General features: G+C 40.2%; 1 protein-coding gene across 1 annotated transcript in view; it reads left to right on the forward strand.

Moving 5' to 3' along the window:
* pdgfc (platelet derived growth factor c) overlaps positions 1-4,374 on the forward strand; it is a 53,200-nt gene extending 48,826 nt beyond the window's left edge. The window contains exons 4-6 of the mRNA XM_036551944.1: positions 3,027-3,234; positions 3,649-3,866; positions 4,184-4,374. Coding sequence (XP_036407837.1) covers positions 3,027-3,234; positions 3,649-3,866; positions 4,184-4,300 — 543 coding nt within the window. The 3' untranslated portion in view covers positions 4,301-4,374. The remainder of the gene's footprint in view (positions 1-3,026; positions 3,235-3,648; positions 3,867-4,183) is intronic.
* The last annotated feature ends 19,859 nt before the right edge of the window (positions 4,375-24,233 follow it).

Here is a 24,233-nt window from a genome sequence, read left to right on the forward strand (position 1 = left end):
TAGCTGCTAGCTGGTGCTATTTTTCAGTGAGATACCTAGCTGTTGAACTTGTTTTTAGCTACTACTGTGAGAGAGGCTGGGTGGGCAAGGGGTTGATGTCTGACTAGCTAACTGCACCTCAAGGTAATGTAAGAGAACAACGTTTATTTTTCAGACAGACCCTGGGGTCACTGACCCACAGTTCAATGTGGCTGGTGGAAAACAAGCTATACGCACTGTGACACAGTTCCTCTCACCCAGCACTGGAGCGCTAAACCTAAATAGCAGAACTGGATTGGGCAGCATTTAAATAATTGTAGAGGAGTATTGTTGTTGCGTAAGGATTTGCTGCTTTCCTGTCTCTGCATAGCAACATCCTGCTGGACATAATGTGGTCCACTACATACGAAGCTCCTCAGGGGAAAAATTGAAACATACATCTGCCACATGTGGTTTGGGTTAAATATGGAGACAGAAAGGTGAGAAAGACAACTGAGCAAAGATGTGCACCCAGTAAAGGGTCACGTTCCTCCATTCTGACTAAAGCTGGGACATGTGTATGTCCATGGGTACGCATTTACATCAACTCTGGCATGGTGGGACAAACCCACCTGGAGCTCAACACAAACGAGCACATGGATTGGGCCACATCCTTCCAATCAAGTTTGAAAAGGCTGTTTATGTACTGTTTCACCTCCAATTCTACCTCTGCTCCACCAGGAAGCTCTATGGAAAAGCTCGGGGCAGTTGGTTAAGATTTGCTTTTTGATGCAAATATAATCATATCGTGTCAATGCAGATGAAATACTTCAGTATTGTCATATTAATTTCACGAATGATGCTGTACAAAACGGTGGCTTTTCCTGCAAAAATATTTCATTTACTTCAAAAATAAGTATGGTCTGAGGATTTTATTGTGATCTGAAGTATATGTGATAGTAATCATAAAGATGATGGTGATTTTAAATTACCCTTATTCTTTATGACTTACATTCGGAATTCAAATATCAAATAGCTGTCACAGTATACTCTGTGAAAGGCAATCTGTGAAGATTTTTGGAGAGGTACCTCAATCCCAGTCTGCAGTGGCAATTTCTAGAGTCAATAACATTTGACAGGTAAAGTCTCATCACAGATCCAAAGCTGCCTTTATTCTGTTTCTAAAGGGCGCGCTGACAGTGGGGGGTGATGAAGCTATGGCCACATAGCCTCTGCTGTCTACATTCACAAGCTGTTAAATTCTCAAACCCCTGAGTATTAAAGATAACGCCTAGCGGAATTAAGCCAAATTGCATGAATAAATGCAATCCATTTTCGGCGCCCATTCTCTTTGAAATTCAGTGTAATGAGGCATGTTTTAACTACAAAAATAATTAATTCATAAAGTAACCTTCTGAAGTGACGTTTATACAATATATCATCATTGCCCCTAAGTGACCCTTTGTTTCATTTCATTATTTCCACCATCTTCATTATTTTAATTGAAGGAATTGCATACATCAAGTTTTTGTTCTTGCCACACTTTTACTCTGATTTTACAGTACTCATTGAACACTCTATGTGGTATATGTCTAGAGGCCTATTTAATAAGCAGACTGAGCAACAGTCCAACATGACGCACAAAACATTTTAAATAAATAAATACAAGGACATCATAAATACACACGCAATATTACAAGAACTGTAAATGTGGCTTATGCTTAGTTTTAAAACTAATAACAGCTCCTCTGCCAATCCAAATGATTCAAAACCTGTTTTTCAATAAATCTCACTTGTGGTCTTGGATGGTGAGATGACCCGAGACAATAGAACTCAGATTATGTTTATAGATGTAAGGGATTAAAAGTTCCAAAATATAGGAAGAGGCCGGGCCATGCATGACCTTAGGAGTCAGTAGCAGAAGGGAGAAGAAGTAGACATTTTGAACAGTGAAAAAAAAATCATAGCATGCTGCCTGCTATCTCGTGTCAAATGTCTATCCGAAAACTACAAAGCGCAAAAAGGTCTCCCACATGACAGGCTAATAGTCTGCTGTGTGCAAACTGGTCTTGTTTTTAGATGACAGGTCTTACCACTCCCCGCCTGGCATTGCAGAATTGTGTTGTGCGGTTGTGACAGTCACGGAAGCCTGCCACATAGCCACCGCTGGTGCTCCTGCCAAGCCAAACACACGCAGGGGACAGTTACAGAAACTGGACAAAACACAAAAAACCAAGATGATAATATTCACATGCAGGGTCTGTTGCCAAACTCCAGCTGGCTCCACCACGAGCAGAAGGAATTGTCTGTGTTTGGACAGATATATGTGACCACAATAGGTAGTTTCCAATATTTTCCCACTCATATCTTCTTTCTAATATTGACACGAGAAGGATCTAGCAGGCTATCTGTCTCTGTCTAGACAGTGTAGGTGACAGAACAGCTGCACCCCGGCTAGAGAGACACTCTTATCTTTTCTCCATTGTCCTGGCTTGACTTTGTCCCCAAATCCCCTGACACTTCAGTGCCTCCGGCGTAGAGAAAAAATAAAAAAGTCAGCAGTCGAGCTGGGAAAAAAAAATCAAATACTTTCGCAAAATCACTTTTCTGTGGTTCTCATTTGCTCATATTCAAGTCTCCTGCATCTTTGCATTTATTCGTGATGTGACAACACACATCACTGTAGTACTATTTTGTCTGATCAGATAATACTCCTTGATTGAGATCAACTGATCATAATGACTTCCCTTAAAATGACTGGAAATATTCAGAAACAGGTGGGTTCAATGGAGATGGAACAGGCTGCTGTAATGACTAGCTGCTGTACTGTCAGCGGAGCTTTTTTTTGGTTCAGTGAAATGGTAAAGTCTGACTGTGGTTTTATTGGGACTCCATTGGGGTTTGGCAATGATGTAGTGGAAACTGAAATAAATATATAAACTATACATACAGTGGAAGCCATGGTATACTCTTAGCTTCATAGATCATTTGGTTCAGATACAATATTTGGACCCATTGAAAGCATTGTTTTTTTGTGTGGGTTTTTTGTGTGTGTGTGTTGAGTGCAGAAAGTTCCTGAACCTGAAATACCAGCGGTTGTGCCGCCGTCTCTACAAAGTGCGGACATGTTGAGTGAGGCTGTATCCGGCTTTAGCACCGTGGAGGAGGTTATGAAATACTTGGAACCCGACCGCTGGAAGCTGGACATGGAGGACTTGTACAAGCCAACATGGCATGTGCTGGGAAAGTCCTTCATCCATTCCAAGAAATCTAGAGGTAGGCTTGCCGTCATTTCATCCATGGCCTCCCTTGCGATTCAAATGCCCTGAAGCACACAGGCAAGGCTTGCAGTGTGTCAGAGTGAGAGAGGGGCAAACTGTGCCAAACAGAAGCCTGCTTCTGGCTAATGGAGCTCAATCCTTTGATCATGGCGCCAAATTTGTGAACAGATGTGGATTGTCCTTTTTTTTTAATCAAAGCTGTTGCTAGTCGCCTTGACTTACTCTCCCCCAAGTCACTTTTTCTGTATGATTTTTTTTTGATATTACATTATTGGCATTTAGCAGACACTCTTATCCAGAGTGACCCAGCAGTGTCCCAGCGGGGCACTATTTATTTTGTGTCATTTAGAGCAGTCTAATGTCATAAGTAAGTTGATCAGAAAATAGGAAGCTGTCATGTCTCCTGCAGGAGGGACGGATCTGAACCTGCTGAAAGAGGAGGTGAGACTGTACAGCTGCACGCCGCGCAACTTCTCCGTCTCCCTCCGAGAGGAGCTCAAGCGCACGGACTCCATCTTCTGGCCCACCTGCCTCCTGGTCAAGCGGTGCGGAGGGAACTGCGGCTGCTGCCACCGCTGCTACAACTGCCAGTGCACGCCCACCAAAGTGGCCAAAAAATACCACGAGGTAAGAGGCCGCGTTTCGGTAATTCTGTGGTGGAGATGGCTGCACACGCCACTTTTAGAACAGGGTGGTAGCGAGGCATAATTGGGAGCTGGGCTCACAGCCCAAGGGCTGCAGGTTTGATTCCCAGGTGAGGCGCAGCCATTACACCCCTGAGCCAGGTGCTTGACCTTAAATGCTTCAGCAAACATCCCCCTGCATAAATGGATCATTTGTAAAAATGTGAGCTATGTGAGTCGCCCTGGATAAGAGGGCCCTGCCACGCAAACAAATAATCGGGGGAGAGGCCTAAATCATTTTTACGATGTTGTTCCTCGCAGGTCCTCCTGCTAAGATACAGTCGTGCAGGACGAGGGCTGCAGAAATCCCTGACAGATGTGGCCCTGGAACACCACGAGGAATGCGGCTGCGTGTGCAAAGACGATTCCGACGGATAAAAACGAGCACGCCAGCGCGCTCACCTCAAAGGGCACTTACACACAGAGATATGATAGCAACGACCGGCTTTCGGTTGCCCCCCCCCTTCCTCCCGCAAATGTATGGACAATCATGGAAGAGGGACTTCTCACTCCAGCTGCCCAGCCGTTATCAAGAAAGCAGGATTAAGGATTTCTGGACGAATTGTGTTGCTGTGGAGCGCCTGGACTTTTTTTTTTTTTGGCGCATTCCAGAGACGAGGCTGACAGCACACATCGGAGAGGAGCTGTTAATTATTTGCTCTGTTATATCACTGAAAGGCTTTCTGTTGTTTTTTGGCGGCTGGAGGTGCGAACGGATTGGAAATAACTCTGAGAGGGGCATGAGCGTTCCAGCGCTGCGTTGGCAGCAGTGGTTCCGGACTCCCAGTGATGTGTTTTTTTTTTTTTTTTTTGTTGTTTAAAAAAACTTTTTAAAATTCAGAACACACGGCGTGAGAGTGCCTTCGAAAAGCAGCTCTTCTTTACCCGAGCGCTTGCGTGTAAACAGCTGAGGCCTCTCGGGCCTGCCCTGCTCGTGCTCCGGTGCGCCCCGATGTGGCGAGAACTGACCATCCCGGAAGTCACGCTCCACGTCTTCTGCGGCTTAAAATCACTGTATTAAACGTATTTGTGTTTTAGACGTCAGCATTTAAATGTTCACTCAGAAGCATTGTCTTTCCCTCTTTTAAGTGTTCTTTTGAATTGCATATGCTGTAAATTTCTTCCTTCTTAGTCTTCTTGCTTTTCTCCCTCGACGGTCCTGTATTTTTACCAAAGTTATTTAACGTCGCGTCTTTTGTCACGCCAACCGTTAATTGTTTTTTTGATTTTTACTGTTTTTTTGTTTTGTTTTTTACCTGTTCTTTGTCATTTAAAATAAAAAGCTGGGGGTAAGCACAAACATGTACACACACTCTGAAAATTGAGAATCTCTGTTCATAATTTTTCTGTATGCAAATAACATAAAAAGGGAAAATCAGACTGAAAGGGAAATCTGGGCAGACCCTTGTTTTCTTTCGATGTGCACAACTACTGTATGTTGAAACGTTCTGAGTTACTTCGGCAGGGTCCAGCCGCCAAAGTCGTTACTGTCTGCCATTTTGTAAATAAGCGATGCATTAAAGATAATTCCCGCAGTCTTACTGAGAGCATTAGGCAGAGCATCAGAAAAAAAAAGATCTTAGTGTTTCATCCAATGACATTGAGTATGTTAATGATAAAGTTGACTAAAAATGACATGGAATCAATTACAATGCAGCTCCCAGCACTGCTGAACTCACTGGCAGAATAATGAAGAAATCTCTGCTTGCTTTATGTTCTTCTGTGACGTGATGTTCACCGTTACCTTGAGAGGGCACAACAACATGATCATCCCTCACTTTACTCATAATCGTTTTTGTACGACCTTTACCAAATGACCAATTTGCTTGAAAATCTACAATCAGGAACACAAGGGTCATATTTGTATGTGTGAGATAATCTGTTTTTAATCACGCTCCGCCTGCATAAGACCAGACATGTCCAGGTGTTGGATTTTAACTCTAATAAGGTAGTACGTCTTTATATGCATCATGTTTATGGTATGCAAATCATAAATGGGGTCATTTTTGACAATATTACCATCATTGTTTGCAAAATGCCAAATGGGCTGGAAAACCTCCTGCCACACACTTATAAACGCCGAAAAAATGGATTCTGTGTTCCGGTTAAGCATCACATTATATTTCGATTCAAATATCCCATTGTTTTTATGTGATCGCGCAGCATAGCGGCAAACTAACCTGCAATGAAAACAGAAAGTATCGCAAAGTAGCGCTGTCCAATTCCCTGTCTCTTGGGGGTCGCGGCGTCTCTACAGACAGGCTCTTTCCCAAGGTGCAGTGTGCTGGTGAGTTATGAAACAAATCTCAGACGAAAACTCTACGCTCATCAACCAACCGCCATTTAACAACAAGCACCAAAATGGCAGTCTACTGTGCAGTCAGTATGAAAAGAAGGTGGTAAATGCAAGGCCATATCAGAATTGTATTTTCTGAAGTGGGATATGCATGCTTACTTTTTTAATCTGTTAAACAGTGAGCCCTGAGTCAGAACCAATGCTGCCAAAGGACAACACCATCAATTGTAAAACTAAAAAGCTTTGCATAAATAACACCAAACTATACGTTTTTTTTTTTTTTAAATCATCTTTGAACATTGTCATAGTTCGTGGCTGTAATGACTTTGGATTTGTCTACCCACATATTGCTCTAAAAACTGTTATTGTAAACCTTGACTTAGACTGTGGATGTGTACTCAAATAAAAGAAAACCTTTCTGCTTTTTATAAGACCAATAAAACTTAATTCAGCGTACCAGTTTCATTCCAAGTACATTACTGAGAAACCGTAAAGCAGGTACATCCAAAGCATCACACAGGAGATCCATTTGTTTCCTCTTTAAACAACTTGTGGGTCCTCTAATGCAACTACAAAATTGATTCCACAATCTCTCCACAGGTATGCCAGGCTAAACCCAAGTGTTTGTATGACTTTTCCAGCACATTACCCCACTCTGTGCACCAGATGCAACACCTAATTTTGCTACATACCAGTTTATGTATAAACACTTACCATGAACCTCCAGCAAGGTAATGTATTATATTAGATATACCAATGGAATATGCTAAGGGTTTGTATTATTTTATAAGTTCTTATTTTTTGGCTTTTTTTTTGACCCACACTAGTTTAGATTGTTGAATGCATTAATAAACATGGTTGCCATAGACCTGATGGATATATTACCTTGTCTATTTTTGCCAGAGCTGAAACACTGCCACAACAAAATAGCCACATAATTAACAATATGTGTACGTTTTACTGGAGCTCTCGGTGGCAACCCTGTTAATTGTCAAATTAATGGAATTAATCATTTAAAAGGTGTGGTTGTTCTTTATTGTGGTTCGTGTTGCTGTGGTTTGTCAGTGACTGTCAAACAGGACAGTGGAATGTTGCTTTACATGTACTGTAACCACTGTACTCTTTTTTAGTTACTGTAAATAGCTCAGTGTAGCTTTTTAGAAAATCCTACAGTAACTAGCTACTATAGGTTCTGTTTTGAAGCTGTATGAACCTGGGTTACTATTAGCTAGCTCCCTGAACCACCTCTCCAGGTACCTCCAAACTAATGGCTTAGCCAATGCAAGGGGATGAGTTATTTTGCAGAGTGGTCTATATGTTGCTGTGATGTCTGAGGCCCTATACCTGTTTAATTTTTGGATTGATTTCTTGGGCTGATGTGGCTTTACAGTGGCTTTCAAAGTGCAGTGCAAAGGCACAAAATAAAGTAAAATAAGCGTCTATTTTCAGCATGTCAAAGCAAAGCAAGGCCCAGCTCCAAGATGGCGGATGCTTTGCATTTTTATAAAAAGGGTCTTGTTAAAAAAACGAAAATTTTTCTGGCCCAAATGAAGCTTTCAAAAATGCAGCGGGGAGGTGCCTTCATGTTTTTGTTATAAAGTCACCTCTACAGCCTTTGAAAAGCACTGCAGAGTGGACACATCTGTCTCTTGAGCTAAAATCCTGCAGAGATATTATTTGTTGCATGTGGGATGTGGCATGGTGGTTATGAGCAGGGCTCGTAACCAAAAGGATGCTGGTTCGTTTACCTGCTGGGGCACCGCTGTTGTACCCTTGGGCAAGGTACTTAACCCACAATTGCCTCATTAAATAGCCAGCAGTATAAATGGATAAATGAGTAACCTGTAAGTTGCTCTGGATAAGAGCATCTGCTAAATGACAGAAATGTATGTAATGTATTTTGTGACAGAGAAAGATGTTACTCTTCAGGTTAGCAACAGAAAATAACCAGATAGGGTATTTCTCCACATTTGTCCCAGTGAATTTTAAAAAGGAACTTAAGTTTAAGACTGCCTTACATGATTTCAATATGTAAAATGCAAGTTGCACATCACCTTGGATAAAGGGGTCTTCTAAGCAAGTAAATAATACTAATCATTATCATTATGGTTAACACCACATCAGTGCATTTTCCAATCAGCAGCTGTGTGTTTGAACACTTTTCTTACCCCAATGTGTTATGGTATATTCACTGCATATTTTGATCTAATTCAACGACTGCACAGACAGACAGCTGAGCATTTCAGTCTGAGCACAAATGCTTTCTGAAACAGTTTGAACTGATTTATTCTAATAAATTAATACATGAAAAAGAAAAGTTTCACTTGAGGAGAAGGGGGAGCATGAAAACAAGGGCATATGCTTTATGGGCATCATTATATTCATTTTACGGAACTCTTGCCTATCTCTACTCTCTACTATGCTGTTGGGATTTCTAACTGTCTGTTGAATTTACTGTTGTACACTGAGGTGTCGCTTAACATTTCTGTGCCATTTGCTGGCAATAAACTCTTCCACAGTAACTGAAAGTGATAAGAACAGCTGATAGAATTTTTTATTGTAATTTTTATTTTGTAATAGCTTTGAATGTTGCTTTGCTCTATGAAGGCTTTTGTGTTCAAAATAGTGCTGCACACAAAAATAAATTTAATTAAATGATATAAGAGACTTCAAGCTTCGCAAAATAAAAAAAAAACATTCACAACACTGGATATCAAAGGAATCAGTTCTGTATTATGAAAAGCAAAGTACTGAAATTAGCATCTGAAATTTCTATCAATACTGATATATAATGTTATATAACTATGCTATAGTAAATACAACTGAATTTTAAATGCCAATGAATTTAGCTTTCTAATTTGTTATTACTTACTTTACCCTGCCTTTGTATGCAGTATTGCATGGATTAGAGGTGACTCTGGAAGAAAAGGGGGGATGGGACATCCTTGGATTCAAGTCACAGTGACAAACAGCACTGGATATGAAACTCTTTCATATCAACATGAATAAAAATTCACATTTACTCAAACAATAAAGTTGAAGACATCTGAAGACCACAAAACCTAAACTTCCAAAAAAGGTCCAGAGAATTTTGTGGCAAACATTCTGCTGAAGGTGGCATGTTCTCTTTTTTTATGACACCCCTTTTCATTTTTTAACAGCTGCCTGATAACAGTCCTGACGTTATGTCACGTTAAATAATGTCAACCATAAACTGTTCTTTCTGTTTGCCCTCCTACCTGATTAGTTAGTCATTGGTGTTTAACGGTTTAAGCATTGGCTCTGTGTTGTGCAGTGGTCGAGGTGCTGGGCGCGTAACAACAGGTTTGTGTGTTCATTTTCCACTGCATGATGCGTCCCTGAGCAAGGTTGTTCCGTATATATTCAACTACACAAACACTTAATGTATCAATGCATCAGAGCTATGTAAGGGCATCTGAAAAGCCACTCGCTACTATAGTGGAATGTAGTAACAATGACGTTGTTGGTCTCTGAAGTTGAGATGGAAATGTGTTCAAGGACATCTGAGTTAAAGGACTGTTCACAATGTGAACTGTAAGAAACATGCTGTCACACATTGGGTGTGTTCAGTACAGGATCACACTTGAGTTGTGGCCATCGTGTGTTGCAGCTGTGTTGCAAAACGCCTATTAAAAGTAGCATGGGATTAGGTGGGTATTTGTCCTGAGTCAAATTTACAATTAATGCCTGCTATATGAGGGCAGCATGTGCATTTTCCATTGATGATTATGTCATTTTGCTCACACATGCATTAAAGGCATGTATGAGCATGTATGAGGAGGACATTCTGTAAACAGCTGTCATCAAGGGTTCCATTTAATTCTCAAAAGCCTATGCTAATTATGAGCCCCTTACAACATAAACATTTTTTTTTTCATTCAGAAGTAGATGGTTTTTGGGGGTTTCATCATTTCTGACCGCTAATGTGTCATTGATCTAAACTCATTGAAGATGATCTTACTACAATACACGTTTGATTGCTTCTTCACAGCTGTCCTCCATACTTTGATCAAAGGTCTGTTTAATGCCCATTTAAAGTCAAGAAGTACTCTCTTTAACCAAGACACCCGGTAATTGTCAACAGACGGAGGCATCGTGAGCTAAGGTGAGAATTATTCCTGCTTATTCCTGCGAAGGGAGAGACAAATAATTCAGCGGTGCAGGCTTGTATGCCATGCAGTAAACGCCTTGCTAAAGGAAATTAAAGACCTTGATTCCTGCACTCAGAGGTCTCACTTTCTCTGCTCTGCTCTGGTGAAAATGCAGCTTTGCTGCTTGGAATTTCCCAGGCCACTTTCAGCAAAGAGCCGTTCAACATGTGACAGCAGGGTCACATTTAATTCCCCACCAGACGTTAAGATATTGAAAGGGCAAAGCAGGAGGGTTTTTTTTTCTTATTACTGACTTCCTTCAGTTCCTGGTGCAATTACAATGGCACACATATTCCATTGATTCATACAAATTTCACACAAGTTCTATAAGTGCGCAGGCTGTATGTAATGCACAGCACCCTAATGATTGCATGGTTATGTTCAAGTACCCTAGATCAGGTCTAGACAGCTATATCTTCAGAAGCAGTTCTCCTATGTGATTACAGTAATATGCTGTCTTACACACAGATCAGTGAGGTACACAACTGTTCTTCGCTATGCGGGCTATTCACTCAAAGCATTACCAGTTTCTTTATTTTTCAGGATTATGTGCAGAAGTAAATTACAAGTGGTCATATCCCCACCTCTCTCCCTCACCTAAGAATAAGAAAGCTGGTTGCTGTCCTCCCGGAAAACTGGGTGTGAGCAACTGCATCCTTTTATGTCTGTTAATTTTTGATATGAGAGGTCTGGTGAATTACATCAAAACAAAGTAAAACAAACTGAAAATATTCCAAGGATGGTGCGCCACTCATGTCCTGACTTCTGTTGCAAAACACTCAGGCTTTACTCAGACTATTTCAGTGGCAGCTGTTCAGAGGAGGAAAAGGAAGCTAAACCTCCTCTAAAAATTAATGAGGTTAGGTTTTTTTTTCTTTTAATATTTTGCCTTTATTCTTGTCACATAATTTAAGAAATTTGTGAATATAAAGCAGCATTGCATGTGTTGACAGCTGCCATTTCAAATTTTTGGTGAAATATTAAAATCCCGGCTTGTCAAGTTCAACTTAGACCATGGAAGCTGGGCTTTCCACTGAAATGTATTGACATTACAACACTATGACAAGAATTTAGCCCTGCCCAGAGGCCCACCCTCTCTTGAAATCTGTTAGAAAAATGGATTTCTATTAAAGCCAATGAGACACTTTGGCTCTGATTGGACAATAAAATTTTGACAAGAATTTAGCCGCACCTAGAAGCCTGCCTCCACGTCTGCTTCGACAGAGTTTGAAAACAGGACTTTATGATGGCCAATGGATCTTGATCAGGTTCAGACACCTTATAGACAACCCTATAGACACCTTTTGATGAATACTATCTGCATCACTAAACCCCAGTACCCTGCTCAAAGTCAGTATGTGAGAATAATTTATCTGGAGAATAGAGTTAAAATCATTGTTTTATTCTCATTTGGAGGAGTGACAAATTGGTGTGTGTAATCTGGGGTTTGATTTTGTTTCCATTTACAGTTTGTTATCTTCTGTAACTGTGACCACTAATAGTCTTTTGCTTTGACCATGTAATTACTTGATTTACATAACAAGTTTAGTTAATTGGTCATTTGTGTGTCAGTGACAGTGGTTGCTTTTGGGTCTTTCAAATTGTAAGACTCAGTTTAATCTCTGTTTTTTTTTTTTGTATTTTGTGTTTTTTTTCCCAAATACCAAGATGGTCAGAACATCCATACATGACACTTATATTCTTAAGTGTTTGCTCAGTCAAAATGGTACTAGGAAAGGGCAATTTCAAATTATGAATATTTTACTTTTTTTACATTGGTGCCCTCTGTGATCTTTGCCATAAATTACCATGGCATGAAATATTGTATTCAAAATGAATAGGGTTCCAGGCAGGGGAGGATAAGACTGAAATTCAAATTAAGTCAAGCATAGTTAGGATCTAACTGGCCAGACTCTCCACAGCATCAGACAAAACTGCCGTCATGCTTTGCACAATGATGTTAGCGCTGAAGGAGTGCTTTCGGCTGCATGCAATTTCCCTGGCCAGATCGTTATGGGAGTGCAAGAGGTGGTTTGTTGATTGAATAGGCATTGAACATGTTCAACCATTGTCTTTATTTTTTTTTCTGCCAACATCAAAGCCATAACAAATTACTTCTCTCTATTAATTAAACAGGGCTGTGAGTAGAAGCGGTGCGGCTGGCCAAGAGGAACCCAAATGAAGCGAAACAAAATCTGGAAGGTAATTAAATTTATTACTTGTTGACTGAGTGGAGTCATTAAAAATACGTTTTAAGGTCTCCAAACGAAAATATATCATTCAGCACATGAATAGACAGCTGGCCGAACAAATGAATAAAGCATTTTTTTTTCTTCTTTGGCCGACATGCAACACTGCTGGGAAGAAAAATTCTCAGAGGTTTTAGCTTGCTTTTGGTCATCTGTGGTCAGGTTATCTATTCTTTTTGTACTGGGGAAAAAAGAGAGGATTGTCAAACTTTATTTCACACTGCACATATATTAATGTTTACACTTTCATGATATGTCTGACTGTAACCCAAAATCACCATTCTGTTGCCTGACATTAGTGTATTCCATTTTTTAATATTCTCCAACTGTTAGCTATTTTGATATCGTTGGCTCGGCTTCCCCTGCATGGTGGACAGTCTTATCCCACGCAATGGTCTAAGTGACCTCTAGATCAAATTGGCCAAGATCATCCCACGTCTCTTTTGGGACGCTGAGCAGAGTGAAGTGGCAGGAGAAAAGGACTGTGGTCAGCACCACCCTCATCAGCAGCCGTATCCACAGCTGAGAGCCCTGTTCTCACAGCCTTTCACACTGCGCAGAGGTGAGTGTCAAGTGCGGCCACATTTTCACACAGAGAGAGCTGGCGATAATGAGAAGTGATACTTGGAAAAAATCTGTTAAAGTGAGGTGATTTGACAAGGAAATATCATTATTTGAAATATGTATTTAAGAGGAAGAATGTGATTCAGAACATTGTACAAGTGATTCTTTAATGTTAAGTTAATTTAAAATATGCTTGCATTTATTCAGAAAATAATTAGGGATTAGCATGGACAAAAAACTGACAATCCTTTGCTATAATGTCTTTACAAGTTTAATCCATTACCTGGACAAGGCCGCCTTTCTCATATGGATGGTGTCTATTCGTCTCCTACCTCCAGGCAAAAATAAATTCTCCATTGAGAAATATCTATGACCAAGGAGTAAGATGGAGTGTGACAGGGACATCACCAGGCATTATGGATGTGCTACAAACCCATATATCTAGTTGTTGTTGGTGACCATGACCATTGACCTGGACTTCAATCAGCCTTTTCCATTTTGTCTCAAACGAGCACTTTTTCCTCATGGTCCTTTACACCATATTGCAGTAATTATAGACTATTTGTTTATGCATTCTCACATGGTCAAGCCCTTTTTTCTGAAACACATGCAAATGATTTGAAAATGATCATTTTCACAGGAACAGACACACTGTTAACATATGAAACCATTAAGAGGTTAATACTTTTCTATGTTTAAGTATTTTAAATAATGCTATTTTTTTCCATACAGTGTTACACCTTGGGGATGGTGTTCACAATATTTTGAAGAAAAAAGTACTTCAGCTATTTTAAAATATTATAATGCAATCTCTCACAAACTATCTAGCATTATTATTCTTCTCATAGTGCTTAATTATGGTCCTTAAAAACTCCAAAAGTCCTGTCACCAACTCATCCCTTTCCCTCCCTCTTACTTACTGATTGCACTTACAAGGCCTCCTAGAGAGGCTCTCTCCCTGCTTATTACCTCTTCTCTTCTGGTCTTCCCTCAAGGCTCATCTTTCACTAATCTTCCCTTGGCTGCAAAAAAATGATAAACTTGCAGACTGTCTCCTTTATCTCTTCATTCTTTCATTTCTAAATTCAATCGTCTGCGGTGGAGTCAGCTGCCCCTCAACATTAGAACTGTGCAGTCTCTCATTACCTCTGGGGAGACGCACCTCATTACACATTACTTCAGAATTTTTTCCCCATTTTTAAAATTTGTACTAATCACATCTCAGTCAATGTCTTCAAAGTATGTGGCTCTTTCATCTTTCTAATAACCCTTAATACTGCTCATAAAACTTTTTTTTCAAATCCAGAAATGTGTTAAATTGCTTCCACATTTGATTGCTTTTTTCAGTCTTACATGCCTATTGAGTATTTTTGCAATACAGTTCTTGGACCAAGCATTACAACATTTTCTTGACGTGTTAATCATACAATAGAATTTCATTCTTTATTCCAAAAAATTAGTTTAAATAACTTTGTTTTTGCAGCTGATTGATTTTGTGGTTGAGAGGGGGAAGTTGTTTGGCCTTTTAAAATGTATTCATTAGTATTCCTCTCTATAGCCAGTGATTGTAAGGGTTGTTTGCTTATATTGTTGCTTACGAACGTGGGAAGATAAAATTGGAAAATGATATTGCCTCCCAGCAGTTCAGAGTTTGCTCCTTTCTTATTTTGCCTTCTTTGCACCTTTTTTTCCTCCACATGTGATTTTTTTCAAGATTAGATACACAAAAACATAAAACAGGGGTTCCATTTGTAGGAATAACGAAAATAATTATGAAGTGATGAGGTAAGGGAGGGACATTGACTCAAAAATCCCCCTTTTATAATGTTGCATGCTTCATCTTGCTTCAGACTTTGGGAACATTCGCTGTGTACTGTAAACATATTAAACAGAGAACCACTCAATCACGTCTTCAACAATGAGGTCACTCTCAAAGAATGTTCGCTTCATGAGTTTCAGATAACCGTCTAAACAAACTGTAGTGTTGTGCTGTAGTGTTCATCCTGGCGAGCGTTATTATGATGCCAGATGCCACTACATAAATCTGCGGAATCACATTTGTGGTTCTCATGAAAAGAACTAGGCTTTCATCTTCACTGCCAGAGGAACCACCCTGAGCTGGCATACGACATGAAACAGCATGAATCCTCCCATCAGCTCCCTTGTGGATTGGATGCGGTCCAGTGTTTAAGTTCCCCGCCCCTCACCTTAAGGTTCACTGCTTGAGAGCCACACCTATATTGGACTGTTCAAAAGAACTTTTTTTTTTTTAAACAAATTCCGCTTAATTAAATTTTGAATGAAGCATTAAGTCCGTTCTCACTCCTTTCTCCATCTTTGTTGTTCCTAACAATAACCAGTTCCCAGATCCAGTGATGCTAAAGCTAAAGAGTAAAAACACTGTTTGCAAACTGATTGACAGAAGTTGGGATTTTTGGCTTTTGGAAAGAAAGAAATACTTAGATTTTAGGGCTGTTAAGAGGTATTTACAAACAGACAATGTCAAGTCGACTTGACTCCACAAAGAGGGGTCTGTGAGTTTGAATCAGGGATTTAACATGATAGAAGTTGTTTGAGGTATGCAGTTTTCTAACGTGGACTTGAGTTGTATATATTCCATAATACAGGTACACTTTGGTACACCTCTTATTCCACCTAACAGTGGTAGTTTTATTATGCCTACCCTATGGAAAATATGTGTAAGAAAACCAATGGCCTGCAGCCACTCAGAAGATGACATGTAATGAGATCTATACTGGAGATGGATGGCCTCACCAAGCTTGAAGATTGATTAGATTATGGACTTTCATGCCCACCCATCCAGGTGCTTAATTAAATTGCGTACAATAATGTGGCGATGTGACAAGGGGTTGGCCCATTATTGCCGTATCAAGCGCATGTTATCCTGTATTGAAATTTCAGCATGCAATTTTACACTGATTCATAGTGTGCATTTATTCCCTGATTATGTATGCATTGCACATGCAGATAACCAGTTATCCTAACGCAACCAAATTGCTTTCACCTCATTTATTTTTGATGTTCGTTTCACTCAGGATGGAAGTGTGTTTGCAGCAGGTGTAGTGGGAAGGGGGATTCTTGTAGAACAAAGTCTGATCAGCCATCTCCTTTGATCTAAGTTAGAAGCGGGATGATGTCAAGTGACGTGAATACCCACACCACAGAAAGGAAGGAGGTCCCTGCCAAACCACATTCTGTACAGCCATGGCATAGGGGACTCTTAAAAAACATAACTCCACAGCCTCGAGGGATTGATATTGGCCCCAAGCTGCAATTTCAGCAGAAAAGGCCCCTCCCATCACGCTCTGTCGCTTGGTCACGGCAACTCCCTCCCTCTCCTTCATGTGGTCACACACAAGATCTCCATCAAGCAGTCTTCAGCTTAACCCAAGGGGTTACTTAAAGGTCATTTTGCAGGCGGGAGCTTCTGCTTAAAAGGCAGAGACAAAAGGAAAGATTTACTGTGCCAGGGGTATGAATTTCAAATAAGAACACAAGCCTGTATGAGGCTACGAAAACACAAAAAGTACCATGGAGTATTTGATTGAGGTGAAATAATGCATAACAGTTGGGTATGGAACACTGGTATATCCACTGATGATGTAATAGTGTCAATCAATTCAAATAAAAACAGAATAAAAGAGAAAACAGCAGTACCACTGGACACTGCTAGTGGAAACTCTGTACTGTACTGTCAGTGTATTATAATAGAAATTGTAGTGGGTGGACAAAGCAAGGGACCAATCACAGCAACCCCATCGCCTCCTTCCTCTGCAGGGACATGACTGGGTTGGACTAATAGGAACATTGAGTACATATTCAGATTTCCAATAGACATGAACTTGCCAAAAACCCAACAGCTTTTTTGAAAAAAAAAAAATCAAATATGTCCCTACCTTATTATCACCAAAGTAATTTATTAAAGCTTAAATTAGATCATTGCTAATATTGCTGATGTTAGACATTTCCTAATTTTCAGCCTTCAGTTCTTTAGAGTATTTTCACAGGAGCAAACATTGCCAAAATCTCAGCCATGTGTTAAGCCTCAGCTGAGCTGTGCGGACGAAAGAATATCATTTTTGACAAGTACACTGTTTATTATTTATATCCTGTTTCAGCAGATGTATAAAAATGAAACAAAAAGAAAACAAACAATGCTTAAGTTATGCCAAATTGATGTATGTAGCTTTAATATCCAAACAGAAAATTCTTGTCCTTAACTAACGTCACTGAATTTTATGACAACTTGGAGCTAGCGCAGCCGTTTTCATGTGAAATTAACCAGCAGGGTTTGAATCTGCACAGCTTGTGAAGTCAAAGTAAGACAGGCCTGGGTCATATACTGAACAATATATGACTGACAGATATTCCACACACAAAATAACTAGTTGGAAGTTGTTCTGTAAAATGACAAGTGCCCTGAAACTGCTTATTATATCTCCTATTATGATGACTCAACAGAGAACTAGGGCAAAAGTTCTCAAAAGCAAAGAACTTTCATTATTGCAGATTGAAAGCATAAATTGAACCAGAGATTTCCCTACAGTAGATTAAAGACTGTGGAGTACATTTGAAAATATAGCCATAGGTCTCATTTAATAGACACCACTAATCTACATTATGGCTTTGCTGTATAAACACTCATGTACAATGTGAAGCTGGCTTATATGAAGCACTGTACTGACAGCTTATTTCAGTTTTGGTTGAGAGACATAGTTCATTATGTCAATCTCTCAGTTTCTTTTAGCGGGGAGTTTTGTGCTGGGCTGGATTAATCTGAGGTTATATTTATTTAAAATGACTACATATTAAAACAACTAATGTATCTATTACAACACCTGAATTATAAGTTCAAGTTTACCTTTACTGATAAAATGTATATTAACCCAATATTGTGTTAATTTTGCATCCCTTAGCTAATTTTCCACAAATCCACCCAAACTCCTGTCCTGTGGTGTGACTATTGTGATTAGGACTGGTGTGAGTTTCAGTGTTATGGTTTGGGCTTGCTTTGGGTTGGCGTTTGTGCTGCTGTAACTGTGAGGATTAAGTTTGTGCTGTGTTTTGATTAGGCTTCTGTTCCAAGTGCTTTTGTTGAATAATGACTGTTAACATTTCAGTCCAAAGTCTGTGAGTTTTGCCCTGGCTGCTCTTCAACAAGCTGAGCATTCTGTGCTTTATGACGCTGTGCTTTATATACTCTGGGTGTCATCCTGAACGTAGGACCTGGACTGCATCCAGACGGAGTGCGTCATGTGCCTGGAAACTGTAGTCAGAGCCGGCATGTGTTAAACTACCCAGCTCTGCGGAGGGAGAGCAATAGAGATGAGAGGAATAATGCATCAGACAGAGATGGAGACGGTGGGGGGCCCAAGTGGCCCGGGGAACTTTTGTATGTGGCCATCGCTGTTTGGAAGGAGCTGAAGGTGACTCTCTCCCCCCAGCCCCTATTGCTTCCAAGCCATTGCTTGTGAACATGTGAAACTGGCCCTAACCCTTAGCACAACCACTGTATGAATGCATAACAGCACGCACATGGTATATTGTATAAAGGCTGTCTGCTAAGCACTGATGAAAAACAAGAGGTCTTTATTAACCAAGAGGGAAACGTGCAGTGGAGATAAGCTTCATAAAGTGATGATAATGAAGGTTGATTCCCTGGGTACTGTGTCCGCACTGGAGTTCTCCAGAAAGATGCCCCCTGCATCCCCCACCACGGGCACTCACCCCGCCATCTCCCACATGTTCCCAGTGCCAGCTCCACAGCAGAAGGACGGAACATCAGACTGCTCACAAAGAAATGAGTCATCTACACTATTGAGTAATAAACAATATGCTGCTTGCTTGCTGACTGGATTTTGGGGCATTACTTTGACCACCTGCTTTGGCAGGGCCGTAGAATGGCAAAATTACATTTTTGCCCATCGGGGGATGCCAACGATAAAGAAACAGAAACTATAAAAATAGGTAATTTCAGCATCTTTGCTAGCACTACCCCCCTTCACACACATATACCCTCTCCCCACACACACACACACCTACACGAGAGTCTTGGAGAGGCCGCCTGAATCTGTTTAAGGAAACCACCCCATCACAACCGGTCAGTACATACTTCTCTGAGCTCATATAGTCTCTACTAAGTGTTTTATTTGAGAAACTGCTTTAGATGTCCTGTTAATGAAGTGAAAGCTGACTGTAGAGTATGCATCAGCATCCATATGGGAACTTGTTCAAGTGCTGTACAGTAGGACTCTGTTGACATAAAAAAATTTCCCCTTCATTACAGGAACATATTGCTGGGTCATTTTTCCCACAAAATCAAACTGGCAGCCATTTTAATTAGAATAATGCCTTCGTAAAATTAAGGACACAGATGTGTACAATGAAATCATAGAAAACTACCATGAGATGCTTGGCATAATGAAATACAATCAACATGGACTCGGGAGCTAGAGGTGATGCGTTCTGACACGGTTCTTGCAGTTAACAGCATGACTCACACACACAAACCCTCCAGCTATAGACATTTGTACTATTAATAACAGTGAGTTCAAAGGTCACGGAAGCCTGCTTCATCATATTAGATTGCTGTGTGCATTTCTACCCCAAACATTCCCGTACTTCTGATTGACTGTGTCTCTTTCCTCTGTGTTGAAGAAATCCCACACCAGCAACTCAACAATTTCGATATCTGGCTCATTATTTCACTGGCACTAAATAGCACGCCGTACCCATGAAGACATCGCAGGAGCAGAACCAATCTGTCTTGCAAAGCTTCAGCCTCCCTCGTGTAATTAAGTTAGAAGGACACAGAGGCAATATGTGCAGGCCCTGTGGGGTCTTTGTTTATTTATACCCTTACAACGGAAATGCCTGAGCTATAAACTGTGGTGCCCTGAGATCAGAATATTGGTTGCAGCCTAGGAGACAGCCATTCAAGCCTAATATATACCAGCAGCCATTCTACCTTGTGGCCACCTTCTGCCGCATGACTAGATTTATGTGGGCCTGAGTTTGGGTAAAACTTGGATGGAAGACCTCCTGGAAAAACCACTTTGCACCAAGTTTTGTTGGCTGGCCAATCAGACGTGTGTCATGTGAGTTTAGTGTATCCTGTTGTAATGTCTTTCTAAGTCGCTCCAAATAAGTGTAGTGACAAAGATCCTATGCAGAAGAGACAATGACATTTTTTTGGAAGAGGCATTACACTGAAGGGCCAGCTTTATATCATTAACAATCCCAAAGCACTCGTTATAAAGAGCAGGAGACTCCCTGGTTTTCTTGCAAATTTCATAGCCTGGATCCCTGAATCTGGCCAGCTAAACTCTTCCACCCCCCACACCCCCTCAGTGGTGAGCACCTTGAGATTCTTGAAAGGTATGGAAGATATGATATATTAATTCACTCGCAGGAATATGGCAGGTGACAGTAAGACATGGATAGCTTTGATGGAATAAACTCTTTAAGCTACAGCCATCTGGGATACCGGTGGGGATACGGTACATGTTTCATAATTAAAAAAAAAAAACTGCCAGCATGCAGTTGGTGGTTTACAGCACATATTTCAGATATAGATGACATGAAAAGGCCTTTTATCATTAAAAAAACACATTTTTCATTCTCTTTTGATCAAAATCATGGTGAATGCTGTGTGAAAAATCAATGCTGCACATTAAAACAAAGCAGCTCATTTTAAATCAAAACAATACAAACTAACTCAATATTTAAAGATATATACATATATTTCATTGAATGAATATGCCAAAATCACTTGGAAAAGCTACAATACCTAGAATGGCATTATCTCTTTATGTCTTTGTTCTGTTAGAGACACATTATCAATTTTGAAATCTCAATGGCTGATCCTGATACAGTCCCACCTTCCTGTTAACCGTGAATAATGAGGTCAGGTTTCATAAGCCTGATACTCAGCAGAGTTCACCTCCCTCAGGACTACCCCCCACTGCCACCCCCACTGTGTCCAGTTCCCCTGATGTCACTTCATCTTCTTCTGTTGGCATATATTCTCCTGCTCTTCCATTATATTTTATTTTAGTTGGTGCCTTTCTTCCCCCCGTGCATTGAAACAGTAGCAGCTGTACCAGTAAAATGCATTATCAGCTATGACATTTTGACCTTTTCATTTTGTGTTATTTGTAAATTCACAAAAAAAAAGAAAAAAAAAACTTTTATACATAGAATCAAAGGATCATAAAGCTTCTTTAAAATGCTGGATTCATGACTAATTTACAAATGGCTTTGTTAATTAATATTACTATTTGTAACAATTAATCATTAATGAAATAAATAAGTGTAATGTTAGGATAACTGTGTTATTCTATAAAACATTCTTCGGGTTGGGTGTACAGGTATTCGCAACATTACAGTCATATCCAATTCCTCTTCTCTAACTTTTCGAAAATTATGTTTATTTTTCTGGAAGATTTTTCCCTGTTCTTAATACTCACACAGTTTCCCCCCTCGGTATTCGTTCGAAGAAGTTTTGGAGGCCTCTTTAATCTCCCTGCGGCGATCCACATCCTGAGTACACAAAGGCACTCACAGGTAACAGATGTACGCTCCATATGGCTGGGAGCGGTCGGGGTCAGAGAATTCTCTGGCTGGTGGGAATAATCTTTCACAGAATGCTCCCCCGGGGGTAGAGTTAGTGTTATTCAGCCTCCGTGACAGATGCACCCAGAAATATTTTCTGACACTTGACGAATTGGCTAAACCCTCTCCTGTACAAATTCTTCAAATATTACCGCTCTATCGCTTCGTGTGTCACGCACCCAATTATTATTTTACATATGTTCCAGAGAGATTTTGGTCGCTGAGATTTCCGTGATTGAACTCTGATAGATTCAATAACAAACAGCACGGTTTTTCCATGCAATTTGACTATTTATTGTGGATAAATAAGTTGGCATTTAATCTGTTGAAATGATTATTGTTGATAAGTGCTAAGCGCTGATTTTCAGCACTGACAAATTCAAGGTCTAAAGGTGCAGTAGTAAGCAGACAGACTAGACTGACTGCGATGTGTCATTACCATGGCAACTGGCACCTCCGCTCAGTTTAATATGGAAAATGCATTATGCAAACTGAGACAGCTTTACAGATGTCCTGTTTATTGTGGTCTATTGTGTGCCTTGCTTGATTGAGATACAGACTGTCACTAAGGAGAAATGCAAATTACATATTTCCAATCATGCATATGAATGAAAAGCACTCTGAAGCAAGGCTATAATTAAATAAAACTAGAAGCATTTCGAAATACCACTCAGCAAGTCTTTCTTAATGCTATATTAATTTCAACAGTTGCTACAATCAAGATGATACCATTCCATGATGATAGATGAAAACAATATAAATGATCTTGTTGATCATCCGTATCATAATTAAAAAATGGACTATAGAAAGAAACAGGCATTGCTATTTTCTCAGCAATATACAATAATATTTACAGAACTTTTACATCACCATTGTAATGATGTGACCTACTTGAAAAAGAGAAGTGTCAAACTCTAAGCAAATGACTGTGATTGGCTGCATAGACGCTCTCTTGAAAGTCCACCCATAAACACACCCCAAACAATAACAAGGCCATAATTCGGCATGCCATTTGTCAGTGCCACACAACCAGCACAACCCCCATCACACCAAGGTATGGGCTAATGCAGCGGCGTGCAGTACACACTACAGAGCACCGCTTTGACCCGTCCGAGGGGACGTGAGTGTGTGTCCCTCGGAAGCGTTCCCATGCCGTCGCTTCACAGTCTGAGCCCAAAATAACGTGGCAGTTTCAGGGCTTTCAACACTTGGACGAGTAATGGCGAGAAGAGGCGGCCTGCCTTTTGCGAGATTGCCGCTAACACTGACGTCTGTAAACTGAACACACAGAGCGCTCTGTGAGTTGCCTCGACTGAGATTGCACTCGACGGTTTCTCTTTTTTTCCACTGAATAAAGCGAGGTTGGTTTACAGTAGTGAACCTGTGAACTTCTACCGTTCTGACCGGAGCTGAGCGACTCCCCGCGGTTCTGTCATTAAATACAAGACAACCGCGAACTCAGGACTGTTCCGATTGATGTGAGCGCTTTGATTTCTGCGGCAGGCTTTGCCAATCTCAAAAAATAACAGCGTCGAGTTGAAACTGTCATCGGTTGTGTGACATGAAGAACCGCTCTCTGCCTGTTTTGAGTTTTTCAGTCTCCTGTGTTAATTTAAGTTTTATCTGAATTTGCTCAGGGCCGTATTGTCTTTGGGAAACCGACAAAATAACCAATTCTGTTTCTGCTCATGTGAATAAAATGTGGCAATCCAAGCCTCTGTTTTGACTCATGCCACAATTTTCAAATACATGACTTAATACTCATTTTGTTAGCGTATAGGCAGAATAAGCCTACAGTAAAAACAGAATGAATATTTTGAAATATATGCACATAAATGTCACTGTTTTTCATCATTCATTTTCTAACATAGCAAGGATTTGAAACTGGGAATCTTTTTTTTTCAAAAGTTTAAATGTATAATTAGGAACAAAAACACAAAGGACATAGCGACACAAAATGAGTTAATGTACTCTGGATGCTCTTGAGGGATAAATATCCAGTTCTCTGCAATTGGCAAATGTGTATCAAGCTTTTGTGTAGTAAATGGACAAATCAGAACCTCTAAATATGGTAAAGCCTTTGTGAAGCATTTACACTCTCTTTTGCTATCACAGACTAATTATAAAGTCAACTGCCGTCCATATGGAGGAAGAACAGAACACAGTGAATGTGATGGATGAGTCTTAGTTTGCATTGTAAAATTTTAACTGAGCCTGACTTTCAAAATGTCTGTTGTTTAAACGAGTAACATGTTTTATTTGCTATTTCCCAGCTTAACGAGAGTGGGATGAATGAATGTGCTTAATTTGAGGATTCTTAGCTCCTCACCACCTTACCAGCAATAGATCAATTCCAACAGCCTCAACTGTGAAATAGTTGTCACTGTGTGAGGAGA

The sequence above is a fragment of the Megalops cyprinoides genome, chromosome 18, assembly GCF_013368585.1.
Source record: "Megalops cyprinoides isolate fMegCyp1 chromosome 18, fMegCyp1.pri, whole genome shotgun sequence".
Taxonomy (NCBI): domain Eukaryota; kingdom Metazoa; phylum Chordata; class Actinopteri; order Elopiformes; family Megalopidae; genus Megalops; species Megalops cyprinoides.